Source organism: Ranitomeya variabilis, chromosome 8 (genome assembly GCF_051348905.1).
Source record: "Ranitomeya variabilis isolate aRanVar5 chromosome 8, aRanVar5.hap1, whole genome shotgun sequence".
Taxonomy (NCBI): domain Eukaryota; kingdom Metazoa; phylum Chordata; class Amphibia; order Anura; family Dendrobatidae; genus Ranitomeya; species Ranitomeya variabilis.
In genome coordinates this window covers 7,630,199-7,647,901 of record NC_135239.1, presented here as the reverse complement: position 1 = coordinate 7,647,901, position 17,703 = coordinate 7,630,199, and the positions used below count along the sequence as shown (strand labels likewise).

Below are 17,703 nucleotides of genomic sequence, written 5' to 3'. Positions count from 1 at the left end.
TTATACACCAGTGTGAGCGAGCCCTGAAGATTAGACACCAGGCTGATGGCCGCCCGTTGAGAGTCATCGTGTAAGATGCGATTCGTCTTCCTCCATGGCCGGTGATTGTATTTCTCTGGACAGGACTCTTTAATAATGACAATAACTGCAACGCGGCAGGAACTCGACCAGCTGAAGCGGAAGGTGGACAACGCCAGGATCAAGCTCGTCATCGAAATTAAGGTGACTGAAAACACTTTGCCATAACTCGGTCAGAGGTGCTCAGCAGTTAGAGATGGTAAAACCCCCGACCCAACATCACCCCCCACTAAGGAGCTGGTCCCATGTGTGGGGTGGGAGCCGGCCATCTCTCCGCCACCTTCCTCTGACTGGTGCCTGGACCACTGCCGATGATGGCATTGCCCAGGCTGCCATGGTCCACCATACCCCATTACCAAGCCTTGCTTTGGTTTGTGGTATTTTTGGGATCAGCAGCTTCGTTTCAATGCTGTGCGGGCTCTGGGTGCAGCCGGATTCCATAGAACTCAAAAAACAAAGTTATAGAGTAAATGTGCAGCGTGAAAGTGAGTAACGTCACATCTGACACCTGCCAAACACGCAGTGCCAGTAACGTGAGGTCGGCGGCTCCTCTAGGCGTGGACGTGATGTCGGCGGCTCCTCCAGGCGTGGACGTGAGGTCGGCGGCTCCTCCAGGCGTGGATGTGAGGTCGGCGGCTCCGCCAGGCGTGGATGTGATGTCGGCGGCTCCGCCAGGCGTGGACGTGAGGTCGGCGGCTCCTCCAGGCCTGCATGTGAGGTTGGCGGCTCCTCCAGGCCTGCATGTGATGTCGGCGGCTCCGCCAGGCGTGGATGTGATGTCGGCGGCTCCTCCAGGCGTGGACGTGAGGTCGGCGGCTCCTCCAGGCGTGGATGTGATGTCGGCGGCTCCGCCAGGCGTGGATGTGATGTCGGCGGCTCCTCCAGGCGTGGACGTGAGGTCGGCGGCTCCTCCAGGCGTGGATGTGATGTCGGCGGCGCCTCTAGGCGTGGACGTGATGTCGGCGGCTCCTCCAGGCGTGGACGTGAGGTCGGCGGCTCCTCCAGGCCTGCATGTGATGTCGGCGGCTCCGCCAGGCGTGGACGTGAGGTCGGCGGCTCCTCCAGGCGTGGATGTGATGTCGGCAGCTCCGCCAGGCGTGGATGTGATGTCGGCGGCTCCTCTAGGCGTAGACGTGATGTCGGCGGCTCCTCCAGGCCTGGACGTGAGGTCGGCGGCTCCTCCAGGCCTGGACGTGAGGTCGGCGGCTCCTCCAGGCGTGGACGTGAGGTCGGCGGCTCCTCCAGGCCTGCATGTGATGTCGGCGGCTCCGCCAGGCGTGGACGTGAGGTCGGCGGCTCCTCCAGGCGTGGATGTGATGTCGGCAGCTCCGCCAGGCGTGGATGTGATGTCGGCGGCTCCTCCAGGCGTGGACGTGAGGTCGGCGGCTCCTCCAGGCCTGGACGTGAGGTCGGCGGCTCCTCCAGGCCTGGACGTGAGGTCGGCGGCTCCTCCAGGCCTGGACGTGATGTCGGCGGCTCCTCCAGGCCTGGACGTGAGGTCGGCGGCTCCTCCAGGCCTGGACGTGAGGTCGGCGGCTCCGCCAGGCGTAGACGTGAGGTCGGCGGCTCCTCTAGGTGTAGACGTGAGGTCGGCGGCTCCTCCAGGCCTGCATGTGATGTCGGCGGCTCCGCCAGGCGTGGATGTGATGTCGGCGGCTCCGCCAGGCGTAGACGTGATGTCGGCGGCTCCTCCAGGCCTGGACGTGAGCAAAGCAGGACTAACGCTTCACAGCAGATAAACACCCTGACACGGTAAAACCAAGAGACCCCACTGTGAGAAGCCGCCATTGATCTGGTGCAGTGTGCAGTTATACCTACAAAGCCACTGCATAAAGTGCCCAGGAAATAATGAGGGGGACGTGACCCTCGCTTACAACCCACAGCCCCTCTAATCAGCTGATCGGTGCTGGGACAAGACCCCTGCTGACCTGATACCATTAAGATCCCGCCATGTCTGGTCTTACTGACCGCTCATCAGATCTCGCTTCAGGAAAAGCCCTTTAATTCTAAGAGTCCAGAACGTCTAAAGTCCAAATCCTCAGAAACTCCTATAAAGTAATGAGTGAGGCACGGGCCAGTGTATTATAGGCGAGTCTAATGTCTACGTGGCCAGAGAAGGAGCTCCGGCATCACAAGCCTCCATCGCTCTGCTGCGGCTCCTGCTCCCTGGGGCAGGGGAGCGCGGATTGGACTATTGTCAGCTGTAAGTCACAGGAAACCTCTCAGGACATCGGCATAAGGCAGAAAAAGTCAGAAATGATGATGTGCTCCATAGTTTCTGTACTTTAGCCATTAGAATAAATCCCCCATAAAACGATGCAATTCAGAAATCTGGCTTAGAACTACTTGCATTGCCCACTATCGCACATTCTTAAAAGTGCCATCAAATCACAAGAAGTCAAATCCTTGTAGATAAGTAGTGCGCAACAAAATATGCAATATCTTGATGACAAAATTTTGGGCACAGCTCTGGATACATGTGCACCTACAGTGGGGAAATAAGTATTTGATACTCTGCTGATTTTGCAAGTTTTCCCCCCTACATGGAATACGGAGATTAATGTGCGAGTTAATTATTTGTCTTATTATTGGTATTATTTTAATATTTTTTGTCCCCTCGGGGACCTGAACCTGCAATGGTTTAATAGCCTCTTCTATAGACTGCAATGCTTCAGGCAGAATGCCATTATTCCACGAAGCCCCTCCAGGAGACCCCCGGCTGCCAGGATAGCCCCCTGTATTGCATTTACATGTAATTGGGAAGTACAGAACCCAGAATGAAATAGGGGAACAAGGCAGCCCCCTATCTGGTTACTCTCAACTCTGTCTTTGTTTTAACTTCTGTGTTAATACAATTATTCCTTTTTATTCTGGGTTCTGTACTTCCCCTTTTTGTGGATAATTACTTATTTTGGAAGTTTACCTGAAAGTTCTTTATGGTCTTTATTCTGGTTTTTGATTGCATTTACGTGGTAGAATAGTGATGATCTCCGCTCGCTCTGGTCGCTGCCGTTACAGGCAGATGCTGACTGTGTGACGCGGCTCCATACAGGCGGGAAGGGGTTAATAGGGAAAGTCACAAAGCGGCGATCTGTGGCTGATCAGGAAGGTTTCAGCCGTGGTCACAGGGGGCAGACGCCGATCATGGGGACATCGTACAGTGAACGGGGGTCCGCAGCTGCATAGACGCCGTATATTCATCCCAAATGTAAAATTAACATCTTCTTTGCTGAATTTCAGATGAGGAAGCAGGCGGCGTCCGATCTGAACGTCCTGAAAGCGGAATTAGCCCAGAGGAAGTGTCAGTCCGGCCTGGGCAGCCCACCATCGCTGTACGCACTGTGAGGCCCCATCCACACACAGACGGCGCACGTGGACCCCGTATTTATTGCCTTTCTACGTAATAGATTTTTGAAAATAAAATTTGTATCTGTTTTCTAGAAGGCTGCATGTCAGGGATGGTCACTGCATAACGTAGCGCCAGGACTAAAACCCGAGTACACAGGCAGCGATTCTGGAAATGTTGTTTGTTTGTTTTTTACTTTGTAACATTAAAACTTCTGGACCTTAGACTGAAAGATCTTTATTGCAGCAGAACCTAAGAACCTACATAGGAAGAGTTAAATGGGTAACACCTGTGGTCACCACTAGAGGGAGCACAAGAGCTCGCTGAACACTGGTGGTGTAGACTCCGTACGCAGTAAGCTCCCCCTAGTGGTGGCCACAAGAGTGCAGAAACTGAAGTGATGAAGCAGGAAAGTGATCATGGCGGCACTGGGGGGGGGCAGATGATTGAGCCTCATTTGTGCCAGCGCTTCAATCATCCCAGGTATGGCTGACGTCAGCATATTGCAGTCTGCACAGCTGCAGCCCTGCTCTCAGAGCCCCCATCATGGCAGTAAGGCTTTCCACATGGCTGCAGTCTGTTGTTGGGCTATAGGATCACTGGAGTAATCCAGTAGATCTCCATTCCACATGCCGATGCCTCTGAGACCTAGTTCCTTAACATAAGTCGCCTTTAATGAAATGCTTTCCGGATCGTCGTACCAAACCTGGTGGAAGTCTCCCTTGGAGTCCTATGGAAACATGAAATTTATTTAGTCATCGGCCAGGACGGTGACCAGATCCAACATGGAGGACGAGCACCGACCATATAATTATAAAATGGAGCTTTCTGCACGTCGTTCCATAATCTGCCGCTCACCGAATCGTTCACTTGCTTCATAATCGTGCGGAACGGCACCTGCCGGCCCACCGCGTCGCTGCACTCGGCCCCTCGAAATGGCTTCTTGGCTAATTTGCACCGATGATCCTGAGAAGATCCAAAAAACAGAAATATTCTAATGACCACCAGAGGGTTTTCCTACAATCTCAAGTTATCCATAGCGTAGGCGATAAGTTACTGATTGCCGGGGTCCGACAGCGGGGGGCTGCCTCGTCATCATGGATCAGCGCTGCACACACTGGACCTGCGCTCGATTTATGGTCTATGGGGCGACCGGAGGACCCTGTGTGCAATGTCCCACAGACAGTGGGGGGAGCTCCGAGCCACCATAGGCCTCTCCGGCGCCCCCTTCTCGGGATTGCTGGGAGTCCGCAGTCAGTACGTTATCCCCTCACCTTTAGAGTTATCCCTTTAAATACAGCGAGGTGTAATGGGCCGAGATAATCACACATCATGTCGGCACGTGATCTGCACTCCTACAGGTCAGATGGGTCGGTGGCTGCTCCTCTTGGGGCCATCATCACATCATTATGTCAGAATTTGGGCCCAATGATGGGGTCTCTGGTGGCCCAGTCAGATCTTGGGAGTTGGGGCTCATGCACCCATAATATGATACTGGAGCCCCCATTCCATCAGATAGAGGGTGCGGTACAGAAGCACGATATGGCGGCACACAGGGTCTAGAGCGCCATGGTCTGGATGGACAGGGTCCCCGGTCCTCGTAGGTCAGGACTTATAGACCCCAGAAGGAGAATCCATCACTTCCGGGGTGACGAGACCCCCAATAATGGGACATAATACCTGTGTTAGGTTCAGGCAGCCGTAGTCGTAGCCGTACCAGGGGACGCCCATCACCAGCTTCTTCGGATCAATGCTGATCTTGATGAACTGCTTGTACCCTGCAAGAGATGAGGAAGATTTCTAAAAAAATACCAAAATGTAAGTGGAGAAACCAAGATGGAGGAAAACGTCTCGCCCCAACCACACAGTGCTGACATTTTCTGTATAATTAAAGGGATTGTCCACTACCGACCAACAGAGCAAAATAAAGGCAATGTCTGCTCGCCTCCTGCGATCTAGTGTCACGGACCGGCTGCAGTCGCTGAGCAGTTACTTGCGCCTGTGACGGGCTAGGTCGCTGTTCACACCTCAGGGATATTTGCTGACCGAGTGAAGAATCACAGAAACCTGCATGATGTCACTGATGTGTGAATGAAGTCTGATTTCCCAGACAGCAGAGAGACAGGAAAAAATGAGAAACACCGGAGCGGAGGGAGGACGGGTGCGTCTGTGCCCCCGAGGCCTTCAGTCCTCATGGTCTCCTGCTCCGCAGCGGCCCACATACACTGCTCAGCCGCGCCAACCGCATCCACAGCACACGTCCCGGGGCAGACATGGCGGCACACTGCTGGAGGACTGACCCGCGATGGTTTGGTTGAATGGCGCATTTGCCCCCGCGATACATTCCGTCCAGATCTGGGATTGTTCATCGTAGGACATCACAAACAAGAAGTCGCACAGGTCCGCGATGGCCGTATAGTTATAGCATCGGAGGTCGATGCAGGCGGGTGACCACGGAACATCGAACGTCACCTACAAGAGGACGAAGAACACACAGAAGGGGTTAAACACACAGTGGAGTCTGACCCGGTTATACTGCTCCGGATTGAGGTCACTTTAGATCAATGTCTGCAAATTGGAACAACGAGTGCAAAGATTGGCGCCGTTTCTTAGTTTTGGACTCACTCCGATTTGGCTTCTAAATAAGAGTAAAATAATTATCTAAATTCCATTCTACAAAATATCACAGTCCTGGGCAGTGGCGTACCACCAATGGCGGCAGACCACACGGCTGCTATGGGGCCCCATGAGTCAGGGGTCCGGTGCCAACACAAGCAACGGCCCCCCACCAGTCATTGCACGTTCCACTGAATTGGCATCCTGGATACAATGATGGAGGAGGGAGCATCAGCTGACACTTCCTCCATTATTATTCCTCAGCGTCTGACGGGGAATGGTTAGGAGAGGTGATTATACTGTATGGAGGGCCATGGGCTGTGCAGTATACCGTATGGAGGACCATGGGCTGTGCAGTATACTGTATGGAGGGCCATGGGCAAGTGCAGTATACTGTATGGAGGGCCATGGGCTGTGCAGTATACTGTATGGAGGGGCCATGGGGAGTGCAGTATACTGTATGGAGGACTATGGGCTGTGCAGTATACTGTATGGAGGACTATGGGCTGTGCAGTATACTGTATGGAGGGGCCATGGGGAGTGCAGTATACTGTATGGAGGACTATGGGCTGTGCAGTATACCGTATGGAGGACCATGGGCTGTGCAGTATACTGTATGGAGGGGCCATGGGGAGTGCAGTATACTGTATGGAGGACTATGGGCTGTGCAGTATACTGTATGGAGGACTATGGGCTGTGCAGTATACTGTATGGAGGGGCCATGGGGAGTGCAGTATACTGTATGGAGGACTATGGGCTGTGCAGTATACCGTATGGAGGACCATGGGCTGTGCAGTATACTGTATGGAGGGGCCATGGGGAGTGCAGTATACTGTATGGAGGGCCATGGGCAAGTGCAGTATACCGTATGGAGGGCCATGGGCTGTGCAGTATACCGTATGGAGGGGCCATGGGGAGTGCAGTATACCGTATGGAGGACTATGGGCTGTGCAGTATACCGTATGGAGGGCCATGGGCTGTGCAGTATACTGTATGGAGGGCCATGGGCTGTGCAATATACTGTATGGAGGGCCATGGGCTGTGCAGTATACTGTATGGAGGGCCATGGGCTGTGCAGTATACTGTATGGAGGGCCATGGGCTGTGCAGTATACTGTATGGAGAGGCCATGGGGAGTGCAGTATACTGTATGGAGGGCCATGGGCTGTGCAGTATACTGTATGGAGGGCCATGGGGAGTGCAGTATACTGTATGGAGGCTTATCATACTGCATGCAGGGCTGTGTGGAGGTCACAGTTTGGTGTGAGGGGGCATCATACTGTGTTGGGGTCCACACACTTTGCCGGGAGAGTTAAGGTGGGGTACAGTAGGGTCACCATACTGTGCACGTGGAGGGTACTGTGGGGGAATTCACTGTGGGGGGATCATACAGTGTTTGTGGGGCACTTTGTTGGTATCATACTTTGTAAGTTGCTATGAATGGGAATCTGGGGCTTCAGCTGGAGGAAAATCACCTTGTAGAGGTTGTAAAGCTGTGAGATATGCTTTTCTGTGACCCCACTATTACTTTTTGGTGGGGGGTGGAGGCAATTAGAACTTCTGCTATGTGGCCCCATGATTTATGTGCACGGCCCTGGTCCTAAGCTGCATTCACACTTGTCAGGCTCCAGAGCAGAAATCTTCAAAATATCTGGGCAATTTGCATTATAAAATTGTTACAGAAGAGACAGAACAGTAATATCATAGAAAACGAGTTGTCCCATAAGTATCGCTGCTGCTAGTGGTCCTGTGTGACGGCAGCAGAACAGTGAATGCAGCTCTGGGTGAACAACATCAATACAATGTAGCAAAAGTGGATACAAATAAACAAAGAAAGCAGAAACTGAGAAATCAATAAACATGGACATTCACAGGACAGAAGGTAAAAACCAGCACATTGCGTCCTGCAGGAGAGGACACAGCGACGTAATAAAGGGAAGAGTCAGGTGGGAGCTGGTAAAGGGGCGAGGGGGTCCGACGGCCGTTATCAGAGTCACTGACGTTATTACTGCACCCGATATCTATGCTCCTGTACGTTTAGCTTGTGCTAAACCCGAACATGAGCAGAGGGGACGATCATGTTACACCGGACCTGATAATCAGAAGGGGCAGCTAAGACCCCCGCTGGTATCAGCACAATTACAGCGCCCCCGCCAGGAGCGTCATAGCCGAGCAGCCGTACATCACCAAGGAGAAAATGAGCGGCCGCACCGGACCCCCAACCCACCATACAATGGAGATTATGAGCCCGGACCCCCCGCAGCATCAGGGTCTGACCCCACAATTAATCTTCTGGATGAAGGGGAAAAAATCCCCCCAAACGCCTCCAAAATCCTGTAACATCTCATAAGAACAAGAGTCGTTATATCTGCAGAGGAGCAACTCCATATTAATGTCTATGGATGTAGATGAGGACAGAGAAGCCCCCGGAGGAGGATGTGGGGGGCACATACTTCCTCCATATTAATGTCTATGGATGTAGATGAGGACAGAGAAGCCCCCGGAGGAGGATGTGGGGGCACATACTTTCTCCATATTAATGTCTATGGATGTAGATGAGGACAGAGAAGCCCCCGGAGGAGGATGTGGGGGGCACATACTTTCTCCATATTAATGTCTATGGATGTAGATGAGGACAGAGAAGCCCCCGGAGGTGGATGTGGGGGGGGCACATACTTTCTCCATATTAATGACTATAGATGCAGATGAGGACAGAGAAGCCCCCGGAGGTGGATGTGGGGGGCACATACTTTCTCCATATTAATGACTATGGATGTAGATGAGGACAGAGAAGCCCCCGGAGGAGGATGTGGGGGGCACATACTTTCTCCATATTAATGTCTATGGATGTAGATGAGGACAGAGAAGCCCCCGGAGGTGGATGTGGGGGGCACATACTTTCTCCATATTAATGTCTATGGATGTAGATGAGGACAGAGAAGCCCCCGGAGGAGGATGTGGGGGGCACATACTTTCTCCATATTAATGTCTATGGATGTAGATGAGGACAGAGAAGCCCCCGGAGGTGGATGTGGGGGGGGCACATACTTTCTCCATATTAATGACTATAGATGCAGATGAGGACAGAGAAGCCCCCGGAGGAGGATGTGGGGGGCACATACTTTCTCCATATTAATGACTATGGATGTAGATGAGGACAGAGAAGCCCCCGGAGGAGGATGTGGGGGGCACATACTTTCTCCATATTAATGTCTATGGATGTAGATGAGGACAGAGAAGCCCCCGGAGGTGGATGTGGGGGGGGCACATACTTTCTCCATATTAATGACTATGGATGTAGATGAGGACAGAGAAGCCCCCGGAGGTGGATGTGGGGGGGGCACATACTTTCTCCATATTAATGTCTATGGATGTAGATGAGGACAGAGAAGCCCCCGGAGGTGGATGTGGGGGGCACATACTTTCTCCATATTAATGACTATGGATGTAGATGAGGACAGAGAAGCCCCCGGAGGTGGATGTGGGGGGCACATACTTTCTCCATATTAATGTCTATGGATGTAGATGAGGACAGAGAAGCCCCCGGAGGAGGATGTGGGGGGCACATACTTTCTCCATATTAATGTCTATGGATGTAGATGAGGACAGAGAAGCCCCCGGAGGAGGATGTGGGGGGCACATACTTTCTCCATATTAATGTCTATGGATGTAGATGAGGACAGAGAAGCCCCCGGAGGAGGATGTGGGGGGCACATACTTTCCTCCATATTAATGTCTATGGATGTAGATGAGGACAGAGAAGCCCCCGGAGGAGGATGTGGGGGGCACATACTTTCTCCATATTAATGTCTATGGATGTAGATGAGGACAGAGAAGCCCCCAGAGGAGGATGTGGGGGGCACATACTTTCTCCATATTAATGTCTATGTATGTAGATGAGGACAGAGAAGCCCCCGGAGGAGGATGTGGGGGGCACATACTTTCTCCATATTATTGTCTATGGATGTAGATGAGGACAGAGAAGCCCCCTGGAGGTGGATGTGGGGGGCACATACTTTCTCCATATTAATGTCTATGGATGTAGATGAGGACAGAGAAGCCCCCGGAGGAGGATGTGGGGGGCACATACTTTCTCCATATTAATGTCTATAGATGCAGATGAGGACAGAGAAGCCCCCGGAGGAGGATGTGGGGGGCACATACTTTCTCCATATTAATGTCTATGGATGTAGATGAGGACAGAGAAGCCCCCGGAGGTGGATGTGGGGGGCACATACTTTCTCCATATTAATGTCTATGGATGTAGATGAGGACAGAGAAGCCCCCGGAGGTGGATGTGGGGGGCACATACTTTCTCCATATTAATGTCTATGGATGTAGATGAGGACAGAGAAGCCCCCGGAGGTGGATGTGGGGGGCACATACTTTCTCCATATTAATGTCTATGTATGTAGATGAGGACAGAGAAGCCCCCGGAGGAGGATGTGGGGGGCACATACTTTCTCCATATTAATGTCTATGGATGTAGATGAGGACAGAGAAGCCCCCGGAGGAGGATGTGGGGGGCACATACTTTCTCCATATTAATGTCTATGGATGTATATGAGGACACAGAAGCCCCCGGAGGAGGATGTGGGGGGCACATACTTTCTCCATATTAATGTCTATGGATGTAGATGAGGACAGAGAAGCCCCCGGAGGAGGATATGGGGGGCACATACTTTCTCCATATTAATGTCTATGGATGTAGATGAGGACAGAGAAGCCCCCGGAGGTGGATGTGGGGGGCACATACTTTCTCCATATTAATGTCTATGGATGTAGATGAGGACAGAGAAGCCCCCGGAGGTGGATGTGGGGGGCCCATACTTTCTCCATATTAATGTCTATGGATGTAGATGAGGACAGTGAAGCCCCCGGAGGTGGATGTGGGGGGCACATACTTTCTCCATATTAATGTCTATGGATGTAGATGAGGACAGAGAAGCCCCCGGAGGTGGATGTGGGGGGCACATACTTTCTCCATATTAATGTCTATGGATGTGGATGAGGACAGAGAAGCCCCCAAGGGTGGATGTGGGGGGCACATACTTTCTCCATATTAATGTCTATGGATGTAGTGAGGACAGAGAAGCCCCCGGAGGAGGATGTGGGGGGCACATACTTCCTCCATATTAATGTCTATGGATATAGATGAGGACAGAGAAGCCCCCGGAGGTGGATGTGGGGGGCACATACTTTCTCCATATTAATGTCTATGGATGTAGAGGAGGACAGAGAAGCCCCCGGAGGAGGATGTGGGGGGCACATACTTTCTCCATATTAATGTCTATGGATATAGATAAGGACAGAGAAGCCCCCGGAGGAGGATGTGGGGGGCACATACTTTCTCCATATTAATGTCTATGGATGTAGAGGAGGACAGAGAAGCCCCCGGAGGAGGATGTGGGGGGCACATACTTTCTCCATATTAATGTCTATGGATGTAGATGAGGACAGAGAAGCCCCCGGAGGAGGATGTGGGGGGCACATACTTTCTCCATATTAATGTCTATAGATGTAGATGAGGACAGAGAAGCCCCCGGAGGAGGATGTGGGGGGCACATACTTTCTCCATATTAATGTCTATGGATGTAGATGAGGACAGAGAAGCCCCCAGAGGAGGATGTGGGGGGCACATACTTTCTCCATATTAATGTCTATGGATGTAGATGAGGACAGAGAAGCCCCCGGAGGTGGATGTGGGGGGCACATACTTCTCGGTATCATACAGTATCTCATTACCTGGGAGCCCGGGATCTCGGCGTGGAAAGCCTCGGTCGTCTCCTTCACCAGTGCGGTGAGGGTGGAGTATTCGGGGGTGTGGGGGAGCACCGGCTGCTCTATATCCAGATTGATCCCATCCATATACTGAGCCTTCGCCAGATTCACTTTCTCCGCTATCCAGGCCGATCTCTTCTTGGAATCCACAACGTCCTTCAGTGGAACGTCGCCTGCAATAAAGGGGGAAGATCCTCGTTACTTTTCGGAGGGAGTCCGGTTCTGGAACAAGATTGAACGCAGATGATTTGCAGATTATGGGGTCTGTCAGTAACCCCTTCAGTGCTGTTCTCAGCACTGGCGGCTCTATATATGCGCCTGGCGCTGAAGCTCTACCTATATAAAGCCCATAGTGCGGAGCTCCGACTGTATATGAGCACCGGGCAGAACATCACAGCGAGAGCCGAACTCCGTCATCTAGAGATCGAGAAAGTCAAACAAGCCGCCAACGTTACAATGTGTCTATAGTCAGCCATAACATGGGGGCAAACCTGTGATGTGCAGCACACACAGTACAGACCAAGAGTTTGGACACACCTTCTCATTTAAAGATTTTTCTGTATTTTCATGACTATGAAAATTGTACATTCACACTGAAGGCATCAAAACTATGAATTATCACATGTGGAATTATATACTTAACAAAAAGTGTGAAACAACTGAAATTATGTCTCATATTCTAGGTTCTTCAGAGTAGCCACCTTTTGCTTTGATGACTGCTTTGCACACTCTTGGCATTCTCTTGATGAGCTTCAGGAGGTAGTCACCGGGAATGGTCTTCCAACAATCCTGAAGGAGTTCCCAGAGATGCTTAGCACTTGTTGGCCCTTTTGCCTTCACTCTGCGGTCCAGCTCACCACAAACCATCTCGATTGGGTTCAGGTCTGGTGACTGTGGAGGCCAGGTCATCTGGTGTAGCACCCCATCACTCTCCTTCTTGGTCGAATAGCCCTTACACAGCCTGGAGGTGTGTTTGGGGTCATTGTCCTGATGAAAAATAAATGATGGTCCAACTAAACGCAAACCGGATGGAATAGCATGTTGCTGCAAGATGCTGTGGTAGCCATGCTGGTTCAGTCTGCCTTCAATGTTGAATAAATCCCCAACAGTGTCACCAGCAAAGCCCCCCCACACCATCACACCTCCTCCTCCATGCTTCACGGTGGGAACCAGGCATGTAGAGTCCATCCGTTCACCTTTTCTGCGTCGCACAAAGACACGGTGGTTGGAACCAAAGATCTCACATTTGGACTCATCAGACCATAGCACAGATTTCCACTGGTCTAATGTCCATTCCTTGTGTTCTTTAGCCCAAACAAGTCTCTTCTGCTTGTTGCCTGTCTTTAGCAGTGGTTTCCTAGCAGCTATTTTACCATGAAGGCCTGCTGCACAAAGTCTCCTCTTAACAGTTGTTGTAGAGATGTGTCTGCTGCTAGAACTCTGTGTGGCATTGACCTGGTCTCTAATCTGAGCTGCTGTTAACCTGCGATTTCTGAGGCTGGTGACTCGGATGAACTTATCCTCAGAAGCAGAGGTGACTCTTGGTCTTCCTTTCCTGGGGCGGTCCTCATGTGAGCCAGTTTCTTTGTAGCGCTTGATGGTTTTTGCAACTGCACTTGGGGACACTTTCAAAGTTTTCCCAATTTTTCGGACTGACTGACGTTCATTTCTTAAAGTAATGATGGCCACTCGTTTTTATTTACTTAGAATTTGTATTATGGCTAGAAAAAAGCAGCTAACAGTCTATTCAGTAGGACTATCAGCTGTGTATCCACCAGACTTCTGCACAACACAACTGATGGTCCCAACCCCATTTATAAAGGCAAGAAATCCCACTTATTAAACCTGACAGGGCACACCTGTGAAGTGAAAACCATTCCCGGTGACTACCTCTTGAAGCTCATCAAGAGAATGCCAAGAGTGTGCAAAGCAGTCATCAAAGCAAAAGGTGGCTACTTTGAAGAACCTAGAATATAAGACATAATTTCAGTTGTTTCACACTTTTTTGTTAAGTATATAATTCCACATGTGATAATTCATAGTTTTGATGCCTTCAGTGTGAATGTACAATTTTCATAGTCATGAAAATAAAGAAAAATCTTTAAATGAGAAGGTGTGTCCAAACTTTTGGTCTGTACTGTAGGACACCGCCGGCTTCTTACCAGATACCCGCACCCTCATTATTGCCCCCAAGGCAGCAGCGGGTCTGCAGACGGCTGAGGTTTGATTCTTAGTGATTGTCGGAGAAGCTTTTATGTTCATTCATGAAACCGTGATTCCATGTTGTTGCGGTCAAAAACCAATTTCTCATAACCCCCTCCCCTCCCCCCACAGCCTTTATTGGCCAGTTCAGATGAGCACAGTTGTGATCCATGTGCACAACGGACGCTATGGACCAATGTAAGTGGATGGGACTGTTCACACGAGCCGACCATCGAGATCATCGCAGCACGCACTTGTTATCGCCGTTTCGTAGATGAGCGGTAAAAATTGGGTTCAATCATAAAAAGTGCGACTGCAGAACCGTGCGACCCGGACTCGGCACAGTCACAGCTGCACTGTGCGACTGTCTGGCCACAGAGACACATTCGTGCGACACAGGCAAATATCGATGGACGCTGAGATATGAGAAGCTGTTTGATACCGAGGCGTCTTCATTAGTCCGGTGACATTGATGACTAGGTTTCCTCTATGATTGCCTTTATCAACCTACACAAAATATCAGATCAATACGTCTTCTACTTAAAAGAAATTTTCTCATATTGGACATTTGTCACTTCTGGGAAATTAAACCACTAAGAAAAGAATAGAATTAAGAGAGTTCTATAAGATTAGGAAAGCTATGTCCTGTGTTTCCCAGAAATATCACCACTGCGCAATTCATGGCCTCCCTGGTAATGCAGCATAGCCCCATTCACATGGATAAGACTGAGCTGTAATACCACGTGCTGACCACAGACGGGGTGGCGCTGTTTCTAAGGGGAAAAAATAAGCCTCTTATCTTCTGATGATGTAAAAACCCATTAATTGAAATTTGATATGTTGTCACACTGAACGCCATGACTACTTTCCTTACATGAGTCATTCAGTATATATGACTCAATAGAAATAACCCGACACTCAACGCTGTGGGGGGTTTCATTGTAGTACTACAATAAAACCTCTCACAGCATTATTTCTATTGAGTTACACAAGGTGTGGGAACCTACCTTGGCACCGTATATAGTAGTGCACACGCTTCTACCTCTCAATTCAGTATATATGAGGCCTACGTGACCATTTCTCACGTGTAGCCTACTCCAAGCAGGTTCCTATACATTTATTGCATTAGGGTCAATATTTTTGAGCTTTATGCAACTCAGCAGATCTCAACTGATGGCAAAACAGATGCAAAAATGCATCGGTCATCACTCATCAGGCTTTCCCCCAGGTTAATCCTTGGTCCTGAGTGGATCACATCGTTACACCAAAACTGTGCACTTGTCCGATGTTACATCTGATGCGCCCGACAGGTGGGAACCATCAGTTCCAGTGCGCAGAGAAATAATGACACAAACTTACCCTTCAGGACGAACCTTGCACCTTTGGAATGTGCAAAACACATAAGTTCTGGGTCATATGGCGCAAACAGGGCGACTGTGGTGACATGAGCCCAGTCATAGTACTTCCAGTTCTTCCCTTTGACATAAAATACATAAACCTGAACACACAGAAGAGAACAAGTCATGTTTATTTATGATGTGAAGTACCAGGTCACTAACTGCCAACTGGGCGTCACCATTCTCTGTCAAAGGGGCGTGTCCCTACACAATCGCCCTGATTAATCAGAGCAGGGATCACCAAACTGTAGAAAAACCCTTCTCAGGTGGGGAATGGTAAGGCTACGTGCACACGCTGCGGATTTTGCTGCGGAATTTTCTGCAGCGGTTTTGCCAAATCCGCAGTGCAAAACCACTGCGGATTTTTGTGCGGTTTCTTCTGCGGGTTTTCAACTGCACTTTCCTATTGGTGCAAGTTGAAATCCGCAGAAAGAAGTGACATGCTCCTTTTTTTCTGCAGAGAATCCGCGTGGATTTTTCTGCATCGTGGGCACTGCGGATTTTGTTTTCCATAGGGTTACATTGTACTGTACACCGTATGGAAAACTGCTGCGGATCCGCAGCATCAAATCCGCTGCGGATCCGCAGCAAAATCCGCAGCGTGTGCACGTAGCCTAACACCCATTTGTCAATTTATTCATACAATTACAGGAGGGATAAGAAAAGACCGACACAAAGCAGAGTTCTCGGAAAGGAAACTTCAAAATTCTTATTTCAAAGGGAACAATTGTATATAGTTCAGATTATATATATATATATATAGATAGATAGATAGATAGATAGATAGATAGATAGATAGATAGATAGATAGATAGATAAATAGAAGTGTGTAGGGGAGAAGGAAGGAAGCGTCACTGGGGGGTCCTGGCTGGGATTGGGGAAGAGGGGTTCAGAGGAAAAAACGCCCTACGCACACCTTACATTTTTGTTTTTCAGGTGTCGTCCACAACTCTACAATTAAAAGGTATAAGGTGGAGGAAAACACGTGTGCAGCCCCTCGCAGTCAGCACTGCGTCGCCCACACGTCTCCTGACATCACACACTATGGAGCACGGAGTATGGCAGGGGAATAATGTGGCTTTATTTTGGGCTTTTTAATCCCCTCTCTGAACCGATTAATAGTAACGGGGGACAACGCCTTTAATTTACCACTGAACTTGTATCAAGTGATGTTTATGGATTATTGGCCCCTTTCAGTTCTGGCCCCTACATGAATAAGTCATGAGTCCGCAGACTTCACAATTGGCCATCGCACAAATGCAAACAGGCAGATTCACTATGATGTGTGGTCACCCAGCTTTCCCAGAAGTAGAACTAGGAATCACCCACATTTGCATTCATATTACATTGTTATTATTTATAAAGCACCATTAATTCCATGGTCCTGTACATGAGAAGGGGGTTACATACAGACTACTTTCACAATCTACAGCTGAACGTTTGCAACAAATTCCCTCTGTAACCTCGGCCTGACAGTCAGCAGCTCCTGTGACACCTGCTAATCAGTACTACCGTCCTGATAAGTGCTGAATAATGAGGACAATCACCAAGAATCAGCCGCTCTCTCCCTGCACTTCCACCACAATCACTGTGTTTACAAACAGGAAGTTACTCTGATACATTGTATCACATGCACAGGACTCCACCTGACACATAGACGCACACTGTACCTCAAAGTCCCGGGGCTCTTTAATGGGCTGACACAGAGCGGGGTCAGAACAGGGGCACCCACCCCAGCAGACAGAAGCCCCCACTAGGAGGAGCAGCCCCAGCAGAGGGCAACCGGCATCACACAGACCCATCCTCTCTGCACTGCATCCAGCACCGGAGTCAGCTCCGCTACCTCACCCACAGGGGTAGAGAGGAGGAGGAGGAGGAAGAGGGAGGTGTCAGGGGAGGAGATGGGTCCTGTCATCACTGAAATAATGAGAAATGTCTGCAAACATCTATACATACACACAGTGACTGCACCAGCAGAATAGTGAGTGCAGCTCTGGAGTATATAATACAGGAGGTAACTCAGGATCAGTAATGTAATGTATGTACACAGTGACTGCACCAGCAGAATAGTGAGTGCAGCTCTGGGGTATAATACAGGATGTAACTCAGGATCAGTAATGTAATGTATGTACACAGTGACTGCACCAGCAGAATAGTGAGTGCAGCTCTGGAGTATAATACAGGATGTAACTCAGGATCAGTAATGTAATGTATGTACACAGTGACTGCACCAGCAGAATAGTGAGTGCAGCTCTGGAGTATAATACAGCATGTAACTCAGGAT

General features: G+C 50.1%; 2 protein-coding genes across 7 annotated transcripts in view; one reads left to right on the top strand and one right to left on the bottom strand.

Moving 5' to 3' along the window:
• Positions 1 to 3,648, top strand: part of SPATA1 (spermatogenesis associated 1) — a 51,599-nt gene extending 47,951 nt beyond the window's left edge. For 4 of the 6 annotated variants that reach the window (XM_077276122.1, XM_077276125.1, XM_077276124.1 and 1 more), the window contains 2 exons: positions 124 to 222; positions 3,319 to 3,648. In XM_077276122.1, coding sequence (XP_077132237.1) covers positions 124 to 222; positions 3,319 to 3,423 — 204 coding nt within the window. In that variant the 3' untranslated portion in view covers positions 3,424 to 3,648. The remainder of the gene's footprint in view (positions 1 to 123; positions 223 to 3,318) is intronic. The other 2 variants (XM_077276127.1, XM_077276126.1) reach the window with 1 other exon arrangement.
• Positions 3,646 to 17,279, bottom strand: CTBS (chitobiase). The gene is made up of 7 exons (XM_077276128.1): positions 17,090 to 17,279; positions 15,382 to 15,520; positions 11,785 to 11,993; positions 5,725 to 5,896; positions 5,105 to 5,202; positions 4,229 to 4,390; positions 3,646 to 4,154 (listed from the first exon to the last, which is right to left on the bottom strand). The coding sequence occupies exons 1-7, from the start codon at positions 17,219 to 17,221 to the stop codon at positions 3,969 to 3,971; spliced, it is 1,098 nt and encodes a 365-aa protein (XP_077132243.1). The 5' UTR covers positions 17,222 to 17,279; the 3' UTR covers positions 3,646 to 3,968.
• Positions 17,280 to 17,703: the final 424 nt, after the last annotated feature.

Coding starts and splice junctions, on each gene's coding strand:
- CTBS (XM_077276128.1), bottom strand. CDS start 17,221: ATGGGTCTGTGTGATGCCGGTTGCCCTCTGCTGGGGCTGCTCCTCCTA. Junction 15,521..17,089: donor AAGAGCCCCGGGACTTTGAG/GTACAGTGTGCG, acceptor CTGTGTGTTCAG/GTTTATGTATTTTATGTCAA. Junction 5,897..11,784: donor CCGAGATCCCGGGCTCCCAG/GTAATGAGATAC, acceptor GTCCTCTTGTAG/GTGACGTTCGATGTTCCGTG.